The following is a 26,503-nucleotide window of genomic DNA, read 5'->3' on the forward strand; positions in this document are numbered from 1 at the left end:
AACTTCATGTTACGTATCCACCCTTTCTCCACACAATGGAAGTGCACAGTGATATCGGCGATATCAAAGCCAGGCAAACTGGAGAAAGCTGGCTAATAAGCTTGCTGCCAAAATTCTCTAAAATGTTCGAGAGAATATTTTGTATGAATTATGGCAGTAAGAACCGTTCACGATACCATTCCAAATCACCAGTCCTTAAGGTTAAACTGCAGGACACGCTCATCCCTCAATCTCACCAGGCCCAGTGCCTGGGATTGATCCTGGACAACCGGCTTACGTGGAGACAGCACACCACCAAAATATCAGCAGCATGCCGTGGAAAGCTCTGAAAGCTAAACTGGATGATAAAGTCTATAAGCAAGCTGAACCTCAGCAACAAAGTGCTGCTCTACAAAGCAATACCCCTGCTAAGTCCGACTCTAACGTCATGTAAGTCCAAAGGGTCCAAAACCGGGCGCTGCGTACGATCACAAATGCACCCTGGTTTGCTACATACGACCTCCAGATCCTAACAGTGAGGGAGCAGATTAATCGACACTCAAGTCAAGACCACACCAGCCACCTATCGGCAACAGTGGCCAATCCCATTACCAAACGAAGGCTGAAGAGACGGCATCCAGCCGATCTTTGCTTAAGAGGGGAGCAAAGAACGCGAGTCCTACACCAATAAGTTAAATATTGTCTTTGTTAATTAACCCTAGACGGTCATGCTTATTTTTCCTACGTTAAGGTTATGCTTCGTCGAATCGACGACGCCAATTTTAAAATAGGTATAGTTGTTAAAAAACAAACAATATTGTAAAAATTTTTATTACAGCGTCTTATTCATAGTTATAACAGTTCAAAATGCGAAATAATAATTCATTCTCACATTTATAATATACTTTAAAAAAAATAAAAAAAACTTTTTTTCTTTTCGATCTTATGTGATTTCGCGTGGTCGAATCGACGAAGCATGCCTGAATATACGTTTTCTTTATTATGTTTAAAAAAATACTTTGTTATTAAACCTTATATGGTTCAGAATCTAAAAACTTATCTAAAGTGAAATAAAAAACATATAATAGAAGGTAAAACTTGTATACAAACTTATTGCAGGGTAGTACGCAAATGCCGCAACACTTTTCCATTCCGCTTAAATTTTTTTCAGCCTCTCTCATGTCAGCGTTAATTTGATCCATGCCTTCTTCGATACGGTCAAGTTGCTCTAAAAGAAAGATTCGACATTTTTATGTGACAAAAAAAGAATACATGTTTATTAAGTAGCTTATAGTAATATTCCACGAACATGTTGGTGCACTTGATTTTTCTCACATACATATATGAATTAAGATAAAAAAGAGTTTTAAGTATACATAGCGAGTACTTTTTATAACTTAAGTTAAATTCTCCTTATGGATCGACTAAACCACAAAACGAATCATCGTTATAAGAGATGAATTAAGTCAGAATTTTGCAACGCAATAAATGAGTAATTTCCAGCCCCTATGAAGTATATATATTGATCGATTTTAGTTTTCTTATTTTTCCCAATAGTATTAAAGTCAAAATATGCCGGATAGGACGACTGTAACATATAGCTGCCAGATAAGCCATCGGTAGATTGTAAACAAAAGAAAAAACTATACATTTCTGGGTTTTAAACATATGGTATTTTACCTACTCTGATAGAGTATGTCCATAATATTATTAAATATCGGTTTTAATTTTATGGACACCAGACTACTAAACTATTATATATAGCATCTATAGGAACAATCAGGAAATTTAGAGAAAAAATGTAGACCTTGTTTTAGTTGGAAGTTTACAGGGGTGCAGTCTGTACTGTCTTCCCTTTCGAAGTGTTTTCGTGGTGATAAAGTTAACACTAAACTTTAAAAATCGCACAGCCAGTAAAGCGCTATGGTACGTATGATATACGGATGAAAGTGAGTGGGACGTTTTTTTAAGCTGTAAATTCCAATAAAATTAAATGTTGGTTATTGATGGAGCCATGGAGAATAAGCTCAAAGAAATAAGCGGCAGTCATATTTTTTAACACGCGATATTGAAGTAGAAAAAACGTCTACCAAGAGCAAACTTGGCTCTACTGGCCGTTGACAGCAAGAGACCGAGCTCTTGCTCACATGCTCTACTTACTCCAACTCCTACATCATAGATCTTTTAATGCCAAACCCCACCACCACGGGCTTCGATGAAAGACGTACCAACAACAAGCAGTGATACAATTTCTGCAATTGCAGCAACAGAAAAAACAATAACTGAAACAACGGCATATACTGCGAAATCCGTGCCAGGCCGTTGGCGCCAAAAACAATGGCAAAAAAAAGCGTAAGCTTCGATAATTAACAAGCGCTAGCGACCATACGAGTCAGAATGGATCGCTACATCCAGATCAAACGTTAGCTAAGTTCACAAAACACGGTTGGTACCAATCCAAAAATTTATCGGATCATCAAAAGCAACGAACAAGGCAGATTTTCCCTCCTACAGATGCCGAGAGCAACCAAGCAGTTCCGGGGCAAGAGATCCAAAAGAAAGAAGCCTATTAATGCCGTATCCTGTAACTGGGCCAGCCACTTTTCGCTGATTCCGCAAAGCTAAGTTCACTGATATGAGCGCTAATTAATCTTCCGTCGATTTGACTTTTCTGGACTCTGGACTTTTTCTACTGACGGTCTCTGGTTAAGCGATTCTATGACACTTTACTCTGGTTTTGACATATTTGTCCACCGTTTGCCTCTCCTGATGTTTCGCATAAGCCTCCCTGCTTTTCTAGTCGACTTTCTTATTTAAAAAATGTCAAGATTTTTTTTAATTCAGAAGAACCGGGCTGCAAGTCAACCGTGCTAGATTTTTAATAGCTCACTCTGATTGTCTGACTTTCAATTCTAAATGTTACAAAAACAACCCAAATCGGGGTAGAAATGAGTTAAAGGGCAATCCTAAGCAAATAAGCAATAACGAGCCTGATATCACAATTCGCAAAATGTTTCGAGATTACGTATTCCTCTTTTAGTTTTGATTAAACCTCGTCGTATTCATATTCTCTTCCGTACTCCAATTGCATTTTGCAGTGAAAACGATATTCTTTAGAATCTTAAAACACTTAAGCCTTCCATCTCTTCTGGTCCAGATCTGGTACCTAGCTGCGTTTTGAGAAATTGTGCCGTTACGTAGACCATTGTCAAAACTATTCAAGATCTCCCTTCAGCGTTCACTTTTTCCCGAAAGTTGGAGGGAATCTTTCATAATTCCGCTTTATAAAAAGAGAAGTAAATCGAACATCGAAAACTACAGAGGGTTTGTAATCGCAATAAATTCCCAAGTTTTTCGAACTCTCAATTACTGCTCAACTTCAGAACCAATGTCGCTCAAAAGAGACATCGCATCGTTTAAGATAAGTGTCTACCTCGATCTTTTTGACACAATTTATTCTGATGACTTCTGGCCCGAGCACGCTATAGTCAAGGAGTACGACGTAAAAATAAAGAAAAAACGACCTTTAAGGCCAGCACAAACCACATCGGCCGCGGAGGTCACGGCAGCGCCAAAAAACTAAATACCTTCCTCCTACTTTCCTATCAGAATACTAGAGGCTTACGCAGCACGCTCTCTAAATTGTATTCTGATAGTTTTTCGTTTTGTGTATTGTACCGAAACCTGGTTAAAGCCGGAGATTCTCAGCTCCGAAATTTTTCCGGGTAAGTACACAACTTATAGATTAGACCGTCTTTCCCAGCGAGGAGGTGGAGTTTTAATCGCCGTTGACTCCACCCTTAGTTCCGAACTGGTTCAAATTGACGATCTCACAGGTATTGAATTTATCTGTGTAAAACTATCATTTCCAGGTAGTTTTATCTATATAACTTGTTCTTACGTTCCTCCATTTGCTGAAGAGCCCATTTATTGGAAACACCTTTCGGCAATTCAGACCGTTTCCAACATGCTTTCGGATAGAGACCAACTAGTAACTCTAGGTGACTTCAATATACCTGGAGCTCGTTGGTCATCAGATGGTACGTCCAATGTCCTCCAAACTCATAGATGGCTTGCTTGACATTTCTTTGTCCCAAGTTAACCATGTCTTAAGGGGGGACATCTGAGTAACTGGCAAAAAAAAGCCCATTTTCTAGATTTTTTTTTGGCCAAATGAAAAAGCCAATCGAAAAATTTTAAAGTAGGTTTGATAATGTTAGATGTGAACTACAAAATACATTTTTTTGTTAATAAATCGAAAACAAAATGGCGGCGGTGCAGCATGTCTTCGTAGGCCCTATTTTTTTGAAAGGGGTCCATGGCCGAAAACCTAACGTCCTTAGTTTTTGATCTAGAACAAAAAATCAAATTTTGTTAGTTTCTATATCTCAACCGCTATCGACGTACGTAGGATTTTTTCGATATTTTGATATTTAGCAAAATGGTGAGTGATTAAAAAAAATTATCAATTTTTATGAAAAAAAAAACGTCACAAAATTGTTGATAAAAAAAAAGTGAGAAAAAAAAAATACTACGTACGTCGATAGCCATAGGTATTTTTGATATACTGTCAAAATTTCAGATCGATCGGTTAAGATTTGTTCGAGTTATGTTTTCGGCCAACTCAAAAAAAGTGGTTTTGAGAAAAACGCGTTTAAAGTTTTAAAATCGTATATGATTACATGTGAGGCATCGCCGCAGAATGGAAAATTTGGACACTTAGAAACTTTTGCCGGACTCTATCTTTTGATATGTTATTTTTAAGACCCAAAAGTATTTTTTAAGCAAAAAAACAATTTTTCGATTTTTAAAAAAAGTTACTCAGATGTCCCCCCTTAAATTCTTTAAATCGCTTACTAGATCTGTGTTTCGCCTCCGATCTTGTAGGTGTAAACTTAACAAGAGTTGATCCATTGACGCTTCCTGAAGACCCTTACCATCCTACTTTCGAAGTGACCATCGATTTGGGGACTGTCGTAAAGAACAAACCAGATCTGAGTCGCTCAGCCACTAAAGTTCGCTGCTTTCGTAAAGCAAATTTTCAAAGGCTAGATATCTTGATTTCTGAATTTCATTGGTCTGATCTTTACATAAGCACTGACATGGCGTCCGCCGTGGATATTTTTTACAGTGTCATGAATGCGTTCTTTGCATCGTGTGTTCTGTTAACCTATCCGTCGGTTTCTAGTAAACCACCATGGTTCACTAAAGAGCTGAAACGCCTAAAAAACATTAAGGCTAGGCTTTATAATCGCTATAAACGCACCGGTTCTCCTACTATTCTTTCTAGATATCATAGTGCTCGGTCGAATTTCACGCGCAGTGTTATACAATTTTTTGTTTTGCATTTTCGATAGCTTTAAGTGTGTAGAATATCATACTAAAAGGGCAAATCCAAATACGTAAATGTTTAAAAGTTATGAGCTTCCGAACCGGCCGACTCAAAGCAGCTACAGAGCAACCAAAAAACTTTAAACGCGATTTCTATTAGATCTTAGTCAATTTTCAACGAATCTTAATAATTTTGTTGTTAAATACGCGTAATTGAATTGTCCTTGGAATAAAAAATTTTGAAGCGCCGCCATTTTGTTATTTTTTATTAAATTTTGATAAAAGTAGGCTATTTTATAACCACATTCATACTAAACAATAACATTTTTGAAATTTTTGTTTCTGTCGATTTTTACGTCCTGCAGGATGGTCGCCAGAGGCGTTCCTTTTTTGAGCATAGGCCTGTGTCCTGCTTCAGGACATGCTCTAAAATTTTTGCTAAATCATCTTTAAACTATGATAAATATATGTGACAAGTTTAAACTTTCAATGTCTCTTCCTTTGTCCACAGAAAATTCCCGAAATTTGCCTATTTTTTGGCCCAACTAACCAGAATGGACCCTTAACTCGCTGTAGGGTTCAGTTCAAGTAGGACCCGAAACAGTTTTATAACTTTGTTAACACTAAACGAAAACCCAATCTATATCCTTCCGCGCTTTCATTTAATAACACTACGGCAAACTCTGATCAGGCCATCGACGATCTCTATGCCGACTTTTTCAAAACTACTTATTCTTCCTCAAATAGCTTAGATCAGACTAACTCTTTTGATTTGCCCAAGGCGAACCTAATTTTCAGTCCTATTTTAACCGAAAGCTCCCTTAGTTCAGATCTTCATCGTGTAAAACCAGTTTACTCACCGGGTCCCGATGGAATACCAGGCTGCGTGCTCAGGTATTGTGCTGGAGCTCTGTGCAATCCCATTCTGAAATTGTTTACCTTATCTTTAAAAACCTCAGAATTTCCCCTTATTTGGAAGGAATCATTTATCATTCCTCTTCACAAAAAAGGTAGCAAATCGGACGCCAGCAACTATAGAGGAATCTCTAAGTTGTCGGCAATTCCAAAACTTTTCAAGAATGTAATTACTCCTCACTTGCAGCATTTATGAAGATCCGTACTTTCTCCATGTCAGCATGGATTTTTGAGGCGAAGATCGACCACTACAAATCTCCTGGAACTCACCTCTTTCGTTATTAGGGGTTTCCAACGTAACTTTCAAACCGACGTGATTTACACAGACTTCATTAAAGCTTTCTTGTAAGGAAGCTTGACTTAATCGGGTTTCCACTAATGGGATATGGGTTCTGGATGTTATGCGGATGACATAAGCATAATTATCACGGGAGTCTGTCCATCGACCCTCAGCTCGATCATGGAAACAACACTCAGGGAGATATGTGAGTGGGCGGAGAAGGTAGGACTCAATATCAATGCGGATAAGACGGACCTTATTCTCTTCACCAAGAGATACAAGGTGGATCCCCCCGAAAATTAACAAAACCAGGCTGACCCCGAAAACACAAGTCAAATACCTCGGCATTGTACTTGACAGCAAGCTGACGTGGAAGGCCAATGTAGTAGAGAGGGTAAAAAAGGCCACCATAGCGCTATATTCATCCAAGAAGATGCTTAGCAGCACATGGGGCCTCTCACCCGCTCTAATGCATTGGGTCTACATATCGGTGGTGCGTCCAACTCTGCTGTATGGAGTCTTAGTGTGGTGGCAAGCCACGGAGAAGAAAACGTATAATAAGCTTATGGAGAGAACCCAGCGGCAGGCACTGCTCTGCATATCAGGGGCGCTGAGGTCAACCCCCTCCAAAGCACTCGAAACCATAATCGGTATATATCCCCTAGATTTCCAAGCGCAACTGACAGCAGCAAAGGCGGCACAACGTCTGGTTGCATCAGGAAACTTGTCGCTACAAGGATTCGGGCACAGTTCAATTGGTCGAGACATGAGCCGTGCATCTGACTACATGATACCCAGAACGTGCCCGGATGTAAACACAACCGTATTCATGGGACCAAATGACTGGAAGTCAGGCCAGGACCATCCTCAATACCTCAATATATACACCGACGGCTCCAAGATGGATAGAGGAGTTCAAGCGGTCATTTACTGTTCAGACCCTGAAATGAGGCTGTCGTATAAGCTACCAAGCCACTGCAGTATGTTCCAGGCGGAAGTATTCTTCATCAGAAAAGCAGCAGAGCTTTCGCAGAGCATAAACCGTCCACATGAGGCGGCCAATTTGTTACTACACAGTAAAGCGGCGATAAGATGCAATCATCAGCGGTCAGTTCAAAAAATGTACTGGCAAGCAGGTTGTCACTAGATAGCCTGAGTTCTCAGCCACCAAGGCATTGACGGTAACGGGACCGCGGACGAAGGCGTCGGACTGGCGAGTGAAAGAGCAGAAAACGTCCCTGTCTCCCTATGAACGCTCCAAAGCGAGCTAGAGAGACGGGCTGACGAAAGCGCAAAAAGCTGGTGGGAGAGTAATTCCCCAACCTGAGGAATATCAAACATCATGTGCAAAGAGCGCAACGAGGAACTCACTCACTACGTGCTGCATCTACCGCGGAAGGACTGCAGAATGTTAGTGGGTATTCTTACAGGTCACTGCCTGTCTGCTGCACATGCAGTCAAGCTGGGTATTACCGACAACTCCAAATGCCGGAAATGTGATGAATCCGAGGCAATCGAAACCTTGGAGCATCTCTTTTGCAAATGTCCGGCCCTAACGAGGGCAAGAGAAGAAGAAGAAGAAGAAGAAGAGAAGAAATATTTTCCTTCGAATAACATTCGAATCTTTAATCTTATCTTTAACCAATAACATTACGTCCACACTATGTCTGCACGGACACCTCTCCACTGTTTTATTTATGTCTAATAGTCGAATTTCTGAAGCACCAGTATATTAACACGCTAAATTTTTTTATCCACAAAATTGTTCAATATTTCTTTTAAGTAACTTATTACTATTAATTAGAAAGGACCAATGGACTACAAGTCCGGAGGGAGAGGGAGAGTAAGAGAGCGCTTACGGGATCATTGGAAGCTGGTAGTGGCATCACACTGCTTTTAGAAATTATGCGCCATTCTGGCGTGAACACTTTAATAATTATATAAAATAAAATCTTCAGGCTAAATTTCTAAATCGGTACTTATGCCAAACTTAGCAAATAGCTCTTAACCGCATTCATCACCCAAATAAAAGAAGAATGGAAAGGGTTCACCCGAAGCTGTTAGTGTACGCCACTAGGTTGAATCATCACACAGAAATCAACTCGCTTCTTTTTGTAGTTGTTGTTGCTGCTCGCCGTCGCTGATACTTCGCTCATGCACCTAGATGCCATGTATGCCAACGCTACCGAAACTGAAATTTTCTACAGGTCATTAGCTTGCCAGTTTGACATGACCGACGTCACAATTCAGCTGTCATATACAGCTAATCCGAGAAGTTTTGTTAACTCACAGTGATTAGACGTGTTTTTCCGAGCTCCAAAAGAAAAGTAGTGTAGACAGCTCGAAAGGCCTTAAAAGGATTTGGATATAAAATAAGGTTTGAATCTAGGGTAACACAAGATTGGGTTAACCTTAAACTTGTTAGAACGTGGGCCCAAAGTTGGTCTAAATTTTGAATTTATTTTGAATTAAGGTTGGCTTAAATACAAACTCTGCATTGAATTTTAATTAGGGTTGGGATCTGATCCAAATTGGGAGTTCATTTAATTTTAATTTTAATTTAAGTCAGGGTTAGAACTTGGGGTTGAACTTGGGTTTAGATCTTAAAATAAAAAAGGGGCTCTGGGGACCGAGAAGGAGCGGTATAACTCCCATCAGGCATCCAAAGGGGGAAATCCCCGCGCACCGAGGAACCCCATCAAGAGCAGGTGCAATGAATAAAGAGAAACTGCCGGGATGACGCGACCCAGGCACTGGCGGTATCGAAAGCACAGGTGGAGCTGCTACGTCCTATGACCTCGACCAAGACGAACCCGAAGTCAGCACCACTGAAAATGCATGGACCGGTGTTCGTATTTGGCGATAACGAAGAAGAGTTGGCTAGCCCAAAAAGAAGCCGCGATGCTGTGAGCCCTGACGGGAAAACCGACGGAGCCAAAACAGAAGGTCTAAGCTAGTGCACAAGCCATGGTTGAGAAGCTTGGAACGATGCTGGATGATATGATCGCGAAGTTCACGGACACCAAAAGCAACAACAAAAATGTAGTCCGCCACGTCACGCAGAGCACAATGGAATCGATGCTGGCTATGAAAAAGCTACAGCTCGAAATCGCAGAAGCGATGGCCGACGCCCACCCCGGGCGCAAGACCCTGATTGGTACAAAGCATACAGATACACCCGCAGGCAGGCCAGGAAAACCAGCAAGGCAGCTTGTTAAAGCCAAGCCTAAGCCAAGGAAAAGATCGTAAAAACTGAGCCCTCCCTACAGTGACTCAAGAAAAGTGTGCAAGGTATGCGAAGGACAGCTAATGGCAGGCTCCTGCTTAGAATGCAGAAGCCCCTCGGTCCAGCTACGAACCCAGCTGCCATAAAGACAGCCATCTTCGGCAAAGTGGAGGTGACTGTCATACATGAGACAGTTCAGGTGGAGATCCGCGACCTGGACGACATGACCAGCGAGGAGGAGGTCACCATGGCCCTTTTCGCTGGCGAAGACTATGACATCTCAGGCGACGCTGCACCCAGGATGCGGAAAGCATTGCACGGGGGCTGCTGGATAAGGACAAAATCCGGGGCGGATGAGTCGTCTGTCGCATTAGGCAGAAGACAGAACCGAAGCGCTGCTTTAAGTGCATGGGCTTCGGGCATAGAGACTAAAACTAAAAAAAAGTCACGTATCAACAAAGTGCCAAAAGAAATGCGGGTAAGGTTTATCGAACGCATATGACGTAAATCAAATAGTGGCATTACGTGGTATTTTCAGATGAAGAACAATTTAATTATCCCACTCTCGCTGTGACTATCGAGATTGGGTCTTTTTCACGGAATAAATCTGATTGTTCAGCCCAACGGACTTTGAACGGATGAATAATTTTATAATTGATTATAATTGGTCCGATCTATACATATTCACATGGCTGATGCCGTGGATATTTTTTACAAAGGAATGAATTCATTTTTTACTGAATGTGCTCCGTTATATTATTCGTCAACATCAAATAAGGTTCCCTGACTTACCAAAGACCCGCCTTAAAAATAAAAAATCTAATCTGTATGCAAAATAACAACGCACCGGTTTTCAAACTGTTTACCTAGCTATTCATCTGCTATTCATCTGCTCTGCTTCTAAAATGCATTGCTCAGTTTTCTGAGGACCCAAAACAGTTTTATAATAATAACGTTAACCTATTACTCATACTTCCTCGCTCTCTTTAAAAAATACAACAGCAGACAATGATCTGGCAATTGCTAATCTATTTGATCAGTTTTTCCAAACTTAATTGACTCAAATCAGCCTTATTCTTACATAATCCTTAAATTGAACCAAATTTCTTAGTCTTACCTTAAACGAAAGGTCTCTTCTTTTAGATCTTCATCGTGTTCAGCCAGGTCCCGACGGAACATCAATGTGTTCAGGTATTTTCCCGAATTCCTGTGTAATCCCCTTCTAAAATTGTTAACCTTATCCTTAAAAACATCCCTCTTTCCCCTTATTTGGACGGAATTATTCGTTATTCCTCTCCACAAAAAACGTAGCCAATTGGAGGCCAACAACTATAGATGAATCACTAAGTTGTCGGCCATCTCAAAACTGTTAGAAAATGTCATTACTCCACATTTCCAACACTTGTACAGTTCAATTATTTCTCTTAATGTCATCATGGTTCAATTACAACCAATTTTTTGAAGCTCTCATTCTTTATTATTGTGAGGAGTCGTTTGACTCCCCACCAATACTGGCGGCGGCAACAACAACAGCCCTAACACCGGCAACAACAACGGCCACAACACCGGCCACAACACCGGCCATCCGCGCCAGCGACGACGGCAACAACAGCCGCAACACCGGCCAGAACAACGGCCATCAGCTGTCGCGTCATCAACAACAATAGCGAAGTCGCGTCAACAGCAGCAACAACAACCGCAGCTACGTCATCAACAACGACAGCGGCAGCTCGCTTCAGCAGCTCCCAAAGCCAACAACAACGGCGGTCAGAGCCAACAGCAGCAGCAATAACAACAAGCGCAGCCAGCGGCAATAACAACAGCGGTCAGTAGCCGGCAGCAACAACAACAGCACCCAGCGCAATAACAACTGCCGCCAACGCTCATGGAGAGCTATAACGAAGACAACAACAACTGCCGCCAACGCTCATGGAGAGCCGCAACAGCAGCTAGCAGGGAAACCAAAACAAACCGGCAAACGCCCACAAATTATTTCTCACTTTGTAAACTAAGCTTTGTACATATATAATCATTTCTCACTTTGTAATTTAATCTTTGTATATATAATCATTTTCTATTTTTTGTTTTATTAAATAAGTTCTGTATATTTAATCAGCCAAGTTTCGCAATATAATCATTTACTAGTTGTACAAAATTTAAGCGTAGACAAGAGTTTGTAGTTATCTTTTGGTTCCCCGTTCTCACATCACTAGATCACACACGCACACACACACACACTCGCTGAGGCGAGAGGAGTCTCATCGTGGACACGTCCCATGGTACCAGAACGCACGAGGTCTCAGCCGGAGTCCCGCAGGGCTCCGTTCTGGGACCGCTGCTCTGGAACACGATGTATAACGGGGTGCTAAACCTCCCGTTATCCTCGAACACCACTATCGTCGGCTTTGCCGACGACGTGGCGCTGGTGGTCGTGGCGAAGGAGCTGGCAGACGCGGAGACAGCGGCAAATAGTGCGATCCGTGCGGTCGAGTCCTGGCTTGCAGTTGCCGGCCTCGAACTGGCCTCGCACAAGACCGAAGCAGTCCTGATCTCCAGCAGGAAGCGCGTGGAAACGGCGGGGATCCGGGTAGGTGGACTTCCAATCACCTCCCAGCGCGCACTGAGGTACCTGGGCGTCATCCTGGACACACGCCTCTGCTACAGAGAACACCTAGAGTATGTTCACAAGAAGGCCAGCGAAACCGCAAGGTCCCTCTCCAGGATCCTGCTGAACACCAGGGGGCCCAAGCAGTGCAAGAGGAAGCTGCTCATGAGCGTCGTCTCGTCACAACTCCTCTATGCAGCCCCAGCCTGGGCGGAGGCTGTGAAAGTCAGGAGCTATGTGAGGGGTGTAGAAGGGGTGTACCGCCTATGCGCTCTAAGAGTAGCGTGCGCCTTTCGGACTGTCTCCGACGACGCGGCCCTAGTCATAGCGGGGCAGGTGCCGATATGCGAGCTGGTTCGAGAAGCTCAGGAAGTCCGCCTCTCACGCGAGCCGGGAAACTCTTCGGCGAGGAGCGAGGTTAGAAGCAGCGCCAGACGCAGGAGCATCGCCCGGTGGCAGTCCAGGTGGGACAGTTCCACAAAGGGCCGTTGGACTCACCGCTTGATTCCGGATATCCAAAGCTGGATCAACCGAAAGCACGGCGAGGTATACTTCTACCTGACACAGGCGCTCAGTGGGCACGGTTGTTTTCGGAGCTACCTCAAACGCTTCGGCCACGACTCAGAGGACCACTGCCCGGAATGCGGGACCGGAGTCGAAGAGAACGCGCACCACGTTCTGTTCGAATGCCATCGCTTTCACCACGAGCGGCTAGCACTGGAGGAAGTCGTGGGCGCTGCCATCGGAGCTGACAACCTGGTCCCCACTATGCTTGGCAGCCAGAAGGCCTGGGACGCGACTGCCACTTTTGCAAGCGTCATGAAAACGCTGAGGACCCTGGAGACGGAGAGAAGGATGCGTGCAGAGTAGGTGGCCCGTACCTCGCGCGAAGCAATGCCTAGCGGCGGTACCGCGCGACCAAGGCCCTCTACACTGCAAAACAAAGCAGCCTTCAAACCAACAATTCGCAGTCTACGTTCTTTTTTGTTGTTATTTGTATATTAAGATTTAAGATTTGATGTTGTTAATAAATGGAATATAAAAAAAAAAAAAAAAAAAAAAAAAAAAAACCGAGAGCGCCACGACAATGAGGGAGAGCATCGATAAGGTGCTCGGAGATACAGCGTCGGTGCGCGCAACGACAGAGGACTCGAAAGTCCTCGTCTTGGAGGTGCGCAATATCGATCCGATCGCGACGAAGCAGGAGGTCTGCGCCGCACTCGCGGCCCAGTTTAACTTCGAGGCGGAGAGGGTGAAAGTGCGCAGCATGCGCCGCTGCTTTGCTGAAACCTAAACTGCGATAATCAGCCTTCCCGTATCCCTTGCCAAAGCCGTCCTCCATAGAGGTGAAGTTCAGATTGGATGGACCATCTGCAGGATCCGGGAACGACTTAGTCCCGTGAGGTGCTTCAGATGCCTAGAACCAGGGCATATCGCGATCCACTGCAAGGGCCCTGTGGACAGGAGCGGTTGCTGCATTAACTGCGGCGAGCCGGGGCACAAGGCGGCTTCGTGCAATAAGGAGCCGTCTTGCTTCATATGCTCTGCGGCCGGAAGGAAGGAGACGAGGCACAAGGCAGGCGCCAGGGGATGTCCAGCCTCGAACAGTGGGTATGCGAATCCCAAGCCTGCATGCAGTTGATTCAACTCAATCTGAATCACTGCAGGGCTGCCCAGGATCTCCTGTCGCAGACGGTGCGGGAGCTGGGCTCGGAGGTGGCAGTCCTGAGTGAACCCTACAGGGTCGGTACCAGCCGCGTCTGGGCCACTGACCGCTCTGGCAAGGCGGCCTTGTGGCTCTGCGGAGCGGATGCTCCGGAGATGTGCGACACCAAAGCAGCGGAAGGCTTTGTCCGGGCGAACGTCGGCGGCACTTGGCTGTAAAGCTGCTATCTGGCACCCAGTCTCTCATTGGAGGCGTTCGGCAGGGTTCTGGACGAGCTGAGCAGCGATCTGCGTGGGCGGAGCAACGTCGTGGTTGGCGGCGACTTCAACGCCTGGGCCATGGAATGGGGATCCTTTCGGACCAACGCCAGAGGCCGAGCGGTGCTGGAGACCTTCGCCTCCCTGGACGTAGTCCTTCTGAACGAAGGCTCCCGGCAGACCTTCAGCAGGGCTGGGGTGGGCTCGGAAATCGACCTCACCTATGTCAGCAGTGCGCTGGCCAGCCGCGCCCGATGGAAGATCAGCGAGGCCTATACCGCCAGCGACCACGAGGCTATCGAGTGCTCGATAGGCGCCGCGCATCGCACGAGTGGGTCCCTACTCCCGGATAGGAAGGCGTTCCGGCAAGACACCTTCAGGCCGCGGGATTTTGCAAATGCCCTCGAGGGCTTCACGGCAGGCGAAGCAGACGGAGCCAACGAGACGGCCGACAAGCTGGCATGGGCCGTGGACGGCGCTTGCAGCCAAAGCATGCTACTAAGAAGGCCGTTCAGAAAGCACCACTCCCCGGTGTTTTGGTGGAGCGAGGAGATCGCGGACCTGCGCCGTAAATGCCACCGCAGCAGAAGATTGATGCAGCGAGCTAGAGGCACCCCGCGCCTTCTTACGTGTAACGACCGCTACAAGGCAGCAAGAAAGGAGCTCAAGACTGTCATTAAGAACAGCAAACGAGAATGCTTCCTCAAGCTGTGCGACGCCGCCGAGGAGGATCCATGGGGAGGAGCCTACAGAATGTAGTAAAGAGGCTTAATGCGGGTGGCTGTGCCCCAACCGACCCGGCGACGCTGGAGAGGATAGTTGGCTCCCTGTTCCCGAGCGGTCGGCAGGTCTTGATCTGCCCCAGCACCGAGTTGGGCGACATCCGTTGGGTCACGGAAGCTAAGGTTCTGCTTGCCGGTAGAAGCCTGAAGCCCAAGAAGGCTCCGGGGCCAGACGCGATTCCGAGTAGAGCAACCAAGTTGACTCTATCGCTGCTGACGTCCGAAGTTGCCGGCCTGTTCAACAAGTGCCTTCTGGAGGGGACGTTCCCCGACAGATGGAAAAGGCAACGTCTGCTTCTGCTGCCCAAGCCAGGCAAGCCACCAGGAGAAGCATCGTCATACAGACCGATCTGTCTGCTGGACACGATCGGCAAGGTATTCGAAAGGGTGATCTCAACCCGGCTGAGCCAAGCTATCGAAGCCGCTGGTGGACTCTCCCCGGAGCAATATGGCTTCACGAAGGGGAAGTCTACGCTGGACGCCATTACAAAGGTAGTCAAATTGGCGCAGGATGCCATGCCGGAACCAGGTGGAAAGGAGGAAGCAAGTCCTACTGCCTGGTGGTCACCCTGGACATCAGGAATGCCTTTAACTCGGCAGACTGGAGCCGTACGCTAGAGTCCCTGAGGAACTTTAACGTTTCTGGGTACTTGCTGAACGTAGCTCACAGCTACTTCAGCAACGGGGTACTCATGTTGGACACGAGCATGGGTCCCAAAGAGCACAACGTCTCAGCCGGAGTCCCGCAGGGCTCTGTCCTGGGTCCTCTCCTTTGGAACGCAATGTACGACGGCGTGCTGAGGCTTTCGATGCCAGTCAGCACCAAACTGGTTGGATTTGCGGACGACGTCGCTATAGTGGTGGTAGTAAAGGAGCTAGCATCTGTGGAGGCGCGCGCGGACACGGCCATCCAAGCCGTAGAGTCGTGGCTGGCGGTTGCAGGTCTGGAGTTGGCGGCCCACAAGACGGAAGCGGTCCTAATCTCGAGTCGGAAAGCGGTGGAGACTGCTAGCGTGCTGGTTGTAGGGACGAGGATCCGGTCGCAGAGGGCGATCAAGTACCTGGGCGTCATCATCGACACCCGGCTGTCCTTCAAGGAGCACCTGGAGTACGTCCACCAAAAGGCTAGCGGTACGGCTGGAGCGCTCTCCAGGATGCTGCCGAACACTAGAGGTCCAAGACAGTACACGAGGAAACTCCTCTCATCGGTGGTGACCGCGCAGATCCTGTATGCGGCACCAGTTTGGGCTGAAGCCACTTCGGTCAAAAGCTACATGCGAGGAGTGGAGGCGACCTACCGGCTATGTGCCATCCGGATCGCATGCTCGTTCCGGACAATTTCGGAAGACGCGGCACTAGTGATCGCAGGGCAAGTCCCACTGACGGAGCTCATTAGGGAGAGGAAGGAGATCTCTGAATCCCTACAGGACAGGCGATCACCACTGTCCCATGCTGAGGTGAAGCATGCCGCTAGAAGAAGGAGCATGGAGAACTGGCAAGCTCGATGGGACTCTTCTCCGAAAGGCCGGTGGACGCACAGGCTCATCCCAGACCTAGCGCAGTGGGTAGAGAGGGCGCATGGCCAGGTGAGTTTTTACCTCAGCCAGGTGCTTAGTGGCCACGGATGCTTCCGCCAGTACCTGAAGCGCTTTGGCCTCGAGGCGGAAGACTGGTGCCCGGAGTGCGGCTCTGGCATAGTGGAGGATGCGCACCATGTTCTCTTCGAGTGCCGCAGGTTCGGCCTCGAGAGACAGGAACTGGAGGAAGCAGCGGGATCCTCGATTAGCGCCGAAACTTTGGTGCCGAGGATGCTGGAAGACCCAAAAGTTTGGGAAGCGGCAGAAACATTTGCCGCACACGCCATGAAGACCCTCAGGGCGATGGAGCGAAGGCGGAAGGAGCGGAGTAGGGGCCTCCACGCCCGCGAAGCAATGCCAGGCGGCGGTACCGCACGGCGTGAGCTTCTATTCCCATGTACCTGTTCCGTCTTGTCCTAGTTGTAACTTTAAGTGTATTATAGTTTATAAGTTATTGTAAGATGGAATAAAATAATTGGAATACAAAAAACACACACACACTCGGAGAGCAGAGAGTTATTCACCACGAACAAGTGGCCACGGAGTCAGAGCCGTACAGGAGCAAGGGAGAGCGAGCATACGATCGAGCGCAAAACAACCCCCGAAAATTGGCAAGCGCCAACGAGAAGGAGCGAGAGGGAAGCCAATGCACCGCAATGCAAAAGAATGAAAAATTACCAGCGCGGCCGAAATTTGGCAAAACCGCATGGCATTTTTTTCACTTTTGCGGACGTGATCAAAGCCAGTAGACGTGCGAGCGGATGATTTACTTCGAGTTGTGTTGCAAGTTCAAGTTCAAGTTCAAGAGCGGCAAACGGGATCTTTTACGCGGCGGAGTTTTGCGTGCGGAAGCGAGTGAAAAAAAAAACATTGACAGTGACAATTTTGATAACCCGAGACCAGCCAGGAGGTGGTGCTCGACGGAGTGCAGGTGAAAACGCAAGCGGAGGTGCAACAGATTTGGTGGCCAGCAAAGGCACATTGGAGGCAGACGAAGGCGGCGGCGGAACATCAGCCACGTGCGAGTGTGTGTGTGCGGACAACTGAGACGGGTGAGTGATTAGGGTGAACCGCATTCTGGCCAGCGAGAATACCGTGCATTTATAAATTTCTCAAAGGCCACGATGCGGATTCACTTAGAGTAGGCTAGAAAATTTAAAACCAAATTTAACCTCTAACACCTGCGAAGAAAATTTTATAAATTAAGCCCAGAAAGAGAAATAAAGAAAAATTGAGACAACAAAAATGGAAAACTTAAGCGCAGAACCAATGTAAATAAATAAGAATGAAAAACTGAAATTGATTAAATAAAACTCGTATATATATATATTTCGATTGAAAACCTAAAACTCCCCTCGCTGTCGCCATGTTATTTTTCTTGACCTACGTCAACTTTTGTCAAACGAGACATGTAGAGGAAAAAGGGTGGACCCAAACTTCTCTAAAACTTCATTGAAATTTATAAATTAAAATATTTCGCTCAGCCCCGATTCTCTTGGGGTAAAAATGAGTTGGAAATTTATAATGAAATATTTTATTACCAAGTCGAAAGCCGGCGAAAAGGGTGGACCTTATCTTCGGGGCAAATATATTACAGCAAATTAAATTAAATATTTCTCCGGTTATTTAACGCAGTGCTGTGGCCACGCGTTTGCCATGAGAGGATTTCAGGCATAGCTTTGCGGGGAACGGCTGAGTTTTTCGCCTACACTGGGAGAAATAAAAACTTGAAAACTTTAATTATAAAATTAAAGTAAATTTTATTAAATACGTTATCGCTTCCTCACAGCGATTTTGACCATTGGCTGCCGCTTTTGGGAACCCATGCGCCGCCCACACTGGGAAAATAAACGCAGAGAATTTTAAATGAGGGAAAATAAATAAAAAAAATCAAGAAAACTCTCTTAAATATAACTTTCGGCTCAAATTAAGTCTAGCTCGCAGGAAACGACCCAAAATCACGCTGGCCATGACTCACGTAAAATAATTCCCAAAATGCCTAGATTTTAGGCCATAAATTCTGCCCTAGGAAGCGGTGGTCCCCATAATCGATTCCGTCTCTTTCGGTCTCCTTATAGCGCCTTTATAAATTTTTCTGATAAACAGGACCTTGGACGTGACTGAGACCTACCCCAGCCGTCGAACTTCCTTACATTATAAAGGGTTACCGAAATAACTTTCAGACAGATGTAATCATTTTGGTCCCCTATTGTTTACATTATTTATCAACGCTCTGCCCGAAGTTGTGTCCAATTTCAGAGTACTTATGTATGCTGATGACGTCAAGCTTTGTGTGCAATATAACGATGCTACTTGCCAATCAGACTTACAGACAGATCTTAACAATTTTCAAACATGGTGCTGCATGAACTTATTAAACTTAAACGGCTCTAAGTGCAAGCTAATGACATTCTCCCGTGTCACTCCTAAGCCTGCATCTTATACGCTAAACGGCTGCTCTTTGGAAAAAATTAATATAGTTGATGATTTAGGTGTCCGTCTGGATCCTAAACTTGACTTTATCGATCATATTTCGTGCATGGTGAATAAAGCCAGGGGTGTGCTTGGTTTCATTAAACGGTGGTCGAAGGAATTCAATGACCCCTATGTTACAAAAACGTTATATACTTCACTTGTTCGTCCTATTTTAGAATATGGATCCTGCGTTTGGAGCCCTCAGTATGGCGTCCATAGTAAACGCATAGAATCGGTTCAAAAGAACTTCTTACTTTTCGCTTTACGCGGTTTAAACTGGGATGCAAACCAGAGGTTACCGTCTTATTCTAGTAGACTCTTACTAATTAACTTACCCTCCTTATCTGATCGTAGAACCATGCTAGGTATTACATTTTTACACAACTTAATCCGTGGTGACGTGGAAAGTACTGACTTGCTCGGTCAGCTAAATTTTCACGTACCAATAAGAAACACCAGATCCTTTTTACCATTAGTTTTGCCCCACTGTAGAACATCCTTTGAACTGCATGAACCCTTTAGAGTCCTCTGTGCAAATTATAATGATTTGAACACCATAATAGCCCTGGCAAAAATCCTCTATCTGAACCCCCCCGAGGGTGCCGGCTGGGCAATGGGCACTATATTAGCCCGGACAGGGGTAATGCATTGCTGCTTGCCCTTGTCTAGCAAAGGCCACGGTTCAACTCCTTCTGCCCTAAAAACCTAAGGATGTTAGCCGTTAGCCATGGGTGGAGGTGCCTGGCGGAAGGCATAAAACGCAAGTGGGTAGTACCCCAGAAAAAGAACCCATTCTGGAGGGTTTAAAGGAAGAAACCACGGCTGGGATGTCAGCCCAAACGTCGGTGGAAGGCGTGACCACTACAACCGGTGGGTATGGGGGGAGCAATCCTCTCTGCGTGTCGCCAGCGGTTACATCTCTGATGTGACGGGAGCAGGTCATGTCAGTTGCAACGCTACTGCCGAAAAACTACGCAGGGGAGGTTGAGCCGCTCACGTGCCATAGTCGATACAGACTCGGAGCTTGAGAGCGTGCAGCTTCTTTACTCACCGAGCACCAGCTCCCAGCGCAGGGACGGGCCAAAGCGGTCAAGCGAGAGAATGAAGGCCAAGGCGCTGTACAAGGCTGCCCTCCGCATCCAGAATCCGCTCCAGGAAAAAGCCGCCCTATCCCCAGAGGAGAAGGCAAAGCTTACCTGGGCTTCGCCAAACTCCCCCATATGAGTTCGACTCGCGGATTCGCCAACAAGTTGGAGAAGACGCATGCCAACAAAAGGCAACGCTCAACCGAAAGCGCCTCTATGAACGCACCGGGGAGCAAGCGGCAACGCGGGCCTAAGGAGGCAGGCCCTCCCCAAATGGCGAAAAAGCCCAAAAAAACCGCAAAAGTCAGTGAGGTGACCTAACGACACTTGATCGTGGCCCTCATTGACAGAAGCGATGAAGCCGGCAAAATGACCGAGGCGCAGTGGAAGATGGTGCATGCGCGGCTCGTTGAGTCATTGTACGTACGGATGGAGGATGATCCCGAAGCTCCCATGCCCACCTTCGATGGCGCTGGGTGGCTAAATGGGGTCAAAATCCTAAAGTGCATGGATGACCCGACGAGAAAGTGGCTGACGCAAGCGGTCTGCCAGTTGGAGGCGCTATGGGAGGGAGCCAAGCTAGAGGTGGTGGACCGGGAGCTAATCCCATGCACTCCAAAAGCGAAGATAATCTTCCCCATCGCAATTCAAGCGGTCCAGGCGGTGAAGCTGGTGCAGCGTCAGAACCCGGATATCCCAACCACGGACTGGAAGGTTCTGCACGTTGCGGCCCCATCACCCAAGGAGGGCGGGCAAAGTGCAGTCCTCCAGATAAACAAGGAGGCAGAGGACATCCTTTATCCGAGATACGGGAAGATGGCGTGGGGCATGGGTAGCATATACCTGCGCCTCAAAAAGCGCCACCCCGGGGATAAGGTTGCTCACACCCTGAAGGCAGATGTGGTGGAGAAGGACCTAGGTCTGGAAACCATCGTGGATGCCGACCAGGAAATGTCGCTGGATGAGTCCGACGAAGGAGAGGACGGCGACCTGACCGTAGTAGTCAACCCGTCGTATGGAGGTGAGCACAGTACCCATGACACTCAGGGTGCTGCAGCTCAACCTAAATAAGAGCAAGGTCGCGTCGGCGGAACTCCTCATAGCCATGGAGCAAGGATCCGCCGACATAGCTTTGGTCCAGGAGCCATGGATCGCCTCAGGCAATGCCATCGCCGGACTGAAGTCCGCAAATTACAATTTGCTCCACCCACCAACGGTAATCAGGAATAGAACCGCCTTTTGGTAGCTTCCTGCTACATGGCACACGACAGGACGGCATCAACAGAAGAACTCGTGAGCTTGGTAGAAACCAGCCCGAAGGACCAGCAACTGCTCGTGGGTGCAGACGCCAACGCGCACCACTGCGTATGGGGTAGCCCCGACATAAACGACAGAGGTGAGTCACTCTTAGACTTTATACTCTCAACCAACCTGAGTATAGCAAACGTGGGGGAGGAACACACCTATGTAGGTCCCACCTCCTCAAACGTGCTAGATCTTACTCTTGTAAGGGGACAAGGTACTTTGGTATCAGAATGGAGAGTCCTTGAGAGACTATCCTTCTCAGATCATAAGTACATACGGTTCCAATACGCATTCGAACACTCAACAAAACAATCAGTCTTCAGGAACCCCCGGAATACTAACTGGGGAAAGTTCAAGGAGACTATTGCGACACGGCTCGCGATCTCTCCGGGCATAGTAAAATCCGCGGAAGACATAGAAAAGTCCCTAGAGACCCTCTCCAAAGAACTGCTGGATGCGTACCACGCGTCATGCCCGGACACGAGAAAGAGGACCAGGCCACCCTGGTGGAATAGCCTTTCACTCCGACGCAACAAACTCAAAGAATTCTTCAAAATCGCCAAGCAGGCGAAAGATGATACCATCAATGAGGAATACAAAGTCCTACTTAGGGACTACAAGAAAGAAATACGCAAGACGCAAAGAAACTCATGGAGAAACTTCTGTTCCAATATAGAGACTGCCCCGGAAACGGCTAGACTCCGGAAGCTGCTATCGATACAGAACTAGCTCAAACACGACGACGGACAGTGGGCTGAGGGCAGTGAAGAGGCCCTAACAGCACTAATGCATGCGCATTTCCCAGGATGCACTGAGGTACCCGATGCAAATAAGCACAGGTCCTGGTGCTCCAACTGGAGAAGAGCATCTCCCAAAAGGTTTAATATCCTCTGGTAGAAACCACTGGGCTATAGAGTCCTTTGCGAGGATAAAAGCACCAGGACTAGATGTAATATTCCCAGCCATGCTGCACGCGACCAAGGAAGTGATCACCCCATGGCTCTACGCAATATATACAGCTTGTTTAAGCACGGGCTATATCCCTATCCAATGGAGGACCTCTCGGATTGTCTTCCTGCCCAAAGCAGGAAAGTGCAGCCACATGAGCCCCAAGGATTACAGACCGATAAGCCTCACCTCATTCCTACTTACAACTCTGGAAAAGCTGCTGGACCTATACATCAGGAACGTTGTAGTGAGACAACTGTTGACCAACCAGCACGCCTACACGAAGGGGAAATCAGTAGAGACGGCACTACATTAGTTGGTAGCCACCATTGAGAGAGCCCTAAACAATAAGGAGTATTCACTTGGAGTGTTCGTGGACATATCCAGGGCATTCAACAACGTTAGCACGGACGCAATAATGGATCGCCTAGAAGCGACCAACTCGTCCCCCGCTATCAACTTGTGGATAAAAAATCTTCTAAGTTGCCGGCGGGTACAATCAGATTGGGGCACCGCTTCCATGGTGAGAGGAGCGCACAGAGGCACACCGCAAGGTGGGGTTCTGTCGCCCCTCCTATGGAATCTGGTGGTAGACGACGTAATCAAGAGATTTGAGAGGAAAGCACCAAAGATAACAGCTTATGCGGATGACATAAGCATAATTATCACGAGAGTCTGTCCATCGACCCTCAGCTCGATCATGGAAACAACACTCAGGGAGATATGTGAGTGGGCGGAGAAGGTAGGACTCAATATCAATGCGGATAAGACGGACCTTATTCTCTTCACCAAGATATACAAGGTGCCGCAATGGATCCCCCTGAAAATGAACAAAACCAGGCTGACCCCTAAAACACAAGTCAAATACCTCGGCATTGTACTTGACAGAAAGCTGACAGGCCAATGTAGTAGAGAGGGTAAAAAAGGCCACCATAGCGCTATATTCATCCAAGAAGATGCTTAGCAGCACATGGGGCCTCTCACCCGCTCTAATGCATTGGGTCTACATATCCGTGGTGCGTCCGACTCTGCTGTATGAAGTCTTAGTGTGGTGGCACTAACGTATAATAAGCTTATGGAGAGAACCCAGCGGCAGGCACTGCTCTGCATATCAGGGGCGCTGAGGTCAACCCCCACCAAAGCACTCGAAACCATAATCGGTATATATCCCCTAGATATCCATGCGCAACTGACAGCAGGAAAGGCGGCACAACGTCTGGTTGCGTATAAGCTACCAAGCCACTGCAGTATGTTCCAGGCGGAAGTATTCTTCATCAGAAAAGCAGCAGAGCTTTCGCAGAGCATAAACCGTCCACATGAGGCGGCCAATTTGTTACTAGACAGTCAAGCGGCGATAAGATCCATGCAACATAAGCGGTTAGTTCCAAAAATGTACTGGCAAGCAGAGAGTCACTAGATACCCTGAGCACGACTAAGTCAGTGAGGATCTACTGGGTTCCCAGCCACCAAGGCATAGACGGTAACGAAACCGCGGACGAACTTGCAAAGGAAGGCGTTGGACTGGCGAGTGAAAGAGCAGAAAACGTCCCTGTCTCCCTATGAACGCTCCAAAGCGAGCTAGAGAGACGGGCTGACTCAAGCGCAAAAAGCAGGGGGAGACTAATTCCCCAACCTGAGGAATATCAAAAATCAACGAGAAACTCACTCACTACGTGCTACATCTTCCGCGGAAGGACTGCAGAATGTTAGTGGGTATTCTTACAGGTCACTGCCTGTCTGCTGCACATGCAGTCAAGCTGGGTATTACCGACAACGCCAAATGCCGGAAATGTGATGAATCCGAGGCAATCGAAACCTTGGAACATCTCATTTGCAAATGTCCGGCCCTAATGAGGGCAAGAATGAGATACCTAGGCTCTGCAGTTCTGGCATCGCTAGAAGATGCATCCAGGGGAAAGCCAGGCGAACTTCTTGCCGTTGCGAAAAACACCTTGATATTCAAGGATCTCGAAACCCGCATAAATAGTCTCTAGGTCCATCCAGGAGTTTCCCCGGATAGCTATGGGCCATATTGGCCTATGTGTGGCCCCTCGAGGGCCGTCCGGTCTAACCTAACCTAACACCATAATATATAATGTTGATAGCCTCCGCCAACTAAAAACTTTAATCTTAACCCACGTAGTACGCATGCAAGCAACCAATCCGGCAGCACGCCAGTAGTAGTTTCCTAGCATTCTTTTCTATTTATTTCCTTCACTTCTCCAAATAATATTTTTGTTTTTAAAACCATTTAAGTTGAACTATAGACCAATTCCCAGATTATTATACGTAGTGCTCAGCTAAAGATCAAATATACTCTTTTAAAATATGAAATCTACTATTCTTAAAATTTTGTGTGATCATGGTTTTCTTTCACGTATGTGAGAAAGAATACATTCTTTTGCTACTTTATCGATAAAATATTTTTAAGTATATGTATGCTATTATCTAGTCCCATTTATATAAATTGTTAAAATATATACCTTAGTGAGTGTCTGTTGTTAAAAAGATCTGTAGTTTCTTAGTTTCTGTACAAATGCACATATCTTAACGTGTTATCTATTTCCAGAAAAATCTTACCTCCTTGCTCATCCAGCATAACAATGCTTCGCATTCCAACTTCCGCGCTCTAAATGGGAATACATGTGCATTTTTAAATTATTAGAAATCCATTTACAGAGAATAAACAACAAAATCATTTCTTTTTCTATTTATACATATATATAATTAATTATATATATATTGTATTAATTATTAGTATATTGCATTTATCTGAAGACGGTATATTTAAAAAAACTTTATATAAATATAAAACAAAGCGATTATAAAACAAATATAGGTGTTCACATTTCAATAGTTTTAAATGTGTTTAATTTTAAACTAAATAAAAAATGACTTTGTTTAAATTCTCAAAGCATGACAAATATTATAAACTTTTACAGGCGTTTTAGAGCTTTAATTTTTGCTAAGGATTCCATTATTTTATTCTTAACTAATGTCACGATCCGGTTCTGATGGAGAACTATTAGACAGCAACGGTCTGGCAACTCCGAATCAAGTTGGCGAATTATTGGAGAACGAAAACGACACGAGCAACGTCCGCTCCGCGAGAACGACATATCGCAACGTACAAATTAAATAACGTACATATATCTGTATCCATTCATATTTTATAATCGAGTTGTTCATCATTAAAATACAGTTAATACCACGAGTTAGTGTCTTTATTCACAGTAAGCCGCGCTATCTATTCGCCTTATTCCTGACATATCAACCGCGACTCACACATTTCCCTACACGAAGACAAGATATTGGAATGTGGGTGACATTCTCAAAAGTGGGATAGTGCGCAATAAGTGAAGACGAGCCAAAATAAATAGACACAACGTAAAAAGAAAGTTATTCACAATGCCGGGAAAGAACTATTTAACTAAGAAAGCCCTACAACATAAGTGCATAGAAGCGGGACTCTCGACATCGGGAAATCGTGAGGACATGCTTAAAAGATTGAACTCTCAAAACAGCGACGATGAGTACATAAGTGCAGAAAACCAGTCACTTCAAAAGAAGGTTGTCGAGCTGGAGAAAACTGTACGAGAGCTTCAGTAGCGATCTTTTCACCCTTCAGTAATTTCATCACCAATCGAAAAAGCTGCGTCACAGCAAAACGATATATACCCACCTCAACCAGACAACATGCATTTTGCTACCTCACAGCGAAATGTTATCTACCCGACTCAGACTCACAACGTGCACTTTACTACGTCACAGAAATTCGCAGACTGTGCTACCTCACAGGCAAACGTAAACAACCCTGTCACTTACTCAAACTTTGGAAATTTTGTAACTTCGGGAAACGATTTTAATTCATACAGTACATTTTCACGACATCAACCGATGTATAACTAGTATCCGTATGCTCGTGCTAGCCACTTGGATAACAGGATCCCTACTGGGAACGAACATTTCAATCACTCCTATGGAAACGTCAGTGATATTGTCGCGCTGCTTCCAGAATTCAAGCCATCGTCTGGTAAATCCCTGGACTCACATCAATTTGTAAAGCGTGTCA

General features: G+C 46.0%; 1 protein-coding gene across 1 annotated transcript in view; it reads right to left on the reverse strand.

The window, feature by feature from the left end:
- Positions 1 to 26,503, reverse strand: part of Snap25 (Synaptosomal-associated protein 25kDa) — a 351,700-nt gene that overhangs the window by 173,211 nt on the left and 151,986 nt on the right. The window contains exon 5 of the mRNA XM_041776479.2: positions 1,090 to 1,207. Within this exon, the coding sequence (XP_041632413.1) occupies positions 1,090 to 1,207 (118 nt within the window). The remainder of the gene's footprint in view (positions 1 to 1,089; positions 1,208 to 26,503) is intronic.

Source organism: Drosophila kikkawai, chromosome 3L (genome assembly GCF_030179895.1).
Source record: "Drosophila kikkawai strain 14028-0561.14 chromosome 3L, DkikHiC1v2, whole genome shotgun sequence".
NCBI classification, from domain to species: domain Eukaryota; kingdom Metazoa; phylum Arthropoda; class Insecta; order Diptera; family Drosophilidae; genus Drosophila; species Drosophila kikkawai.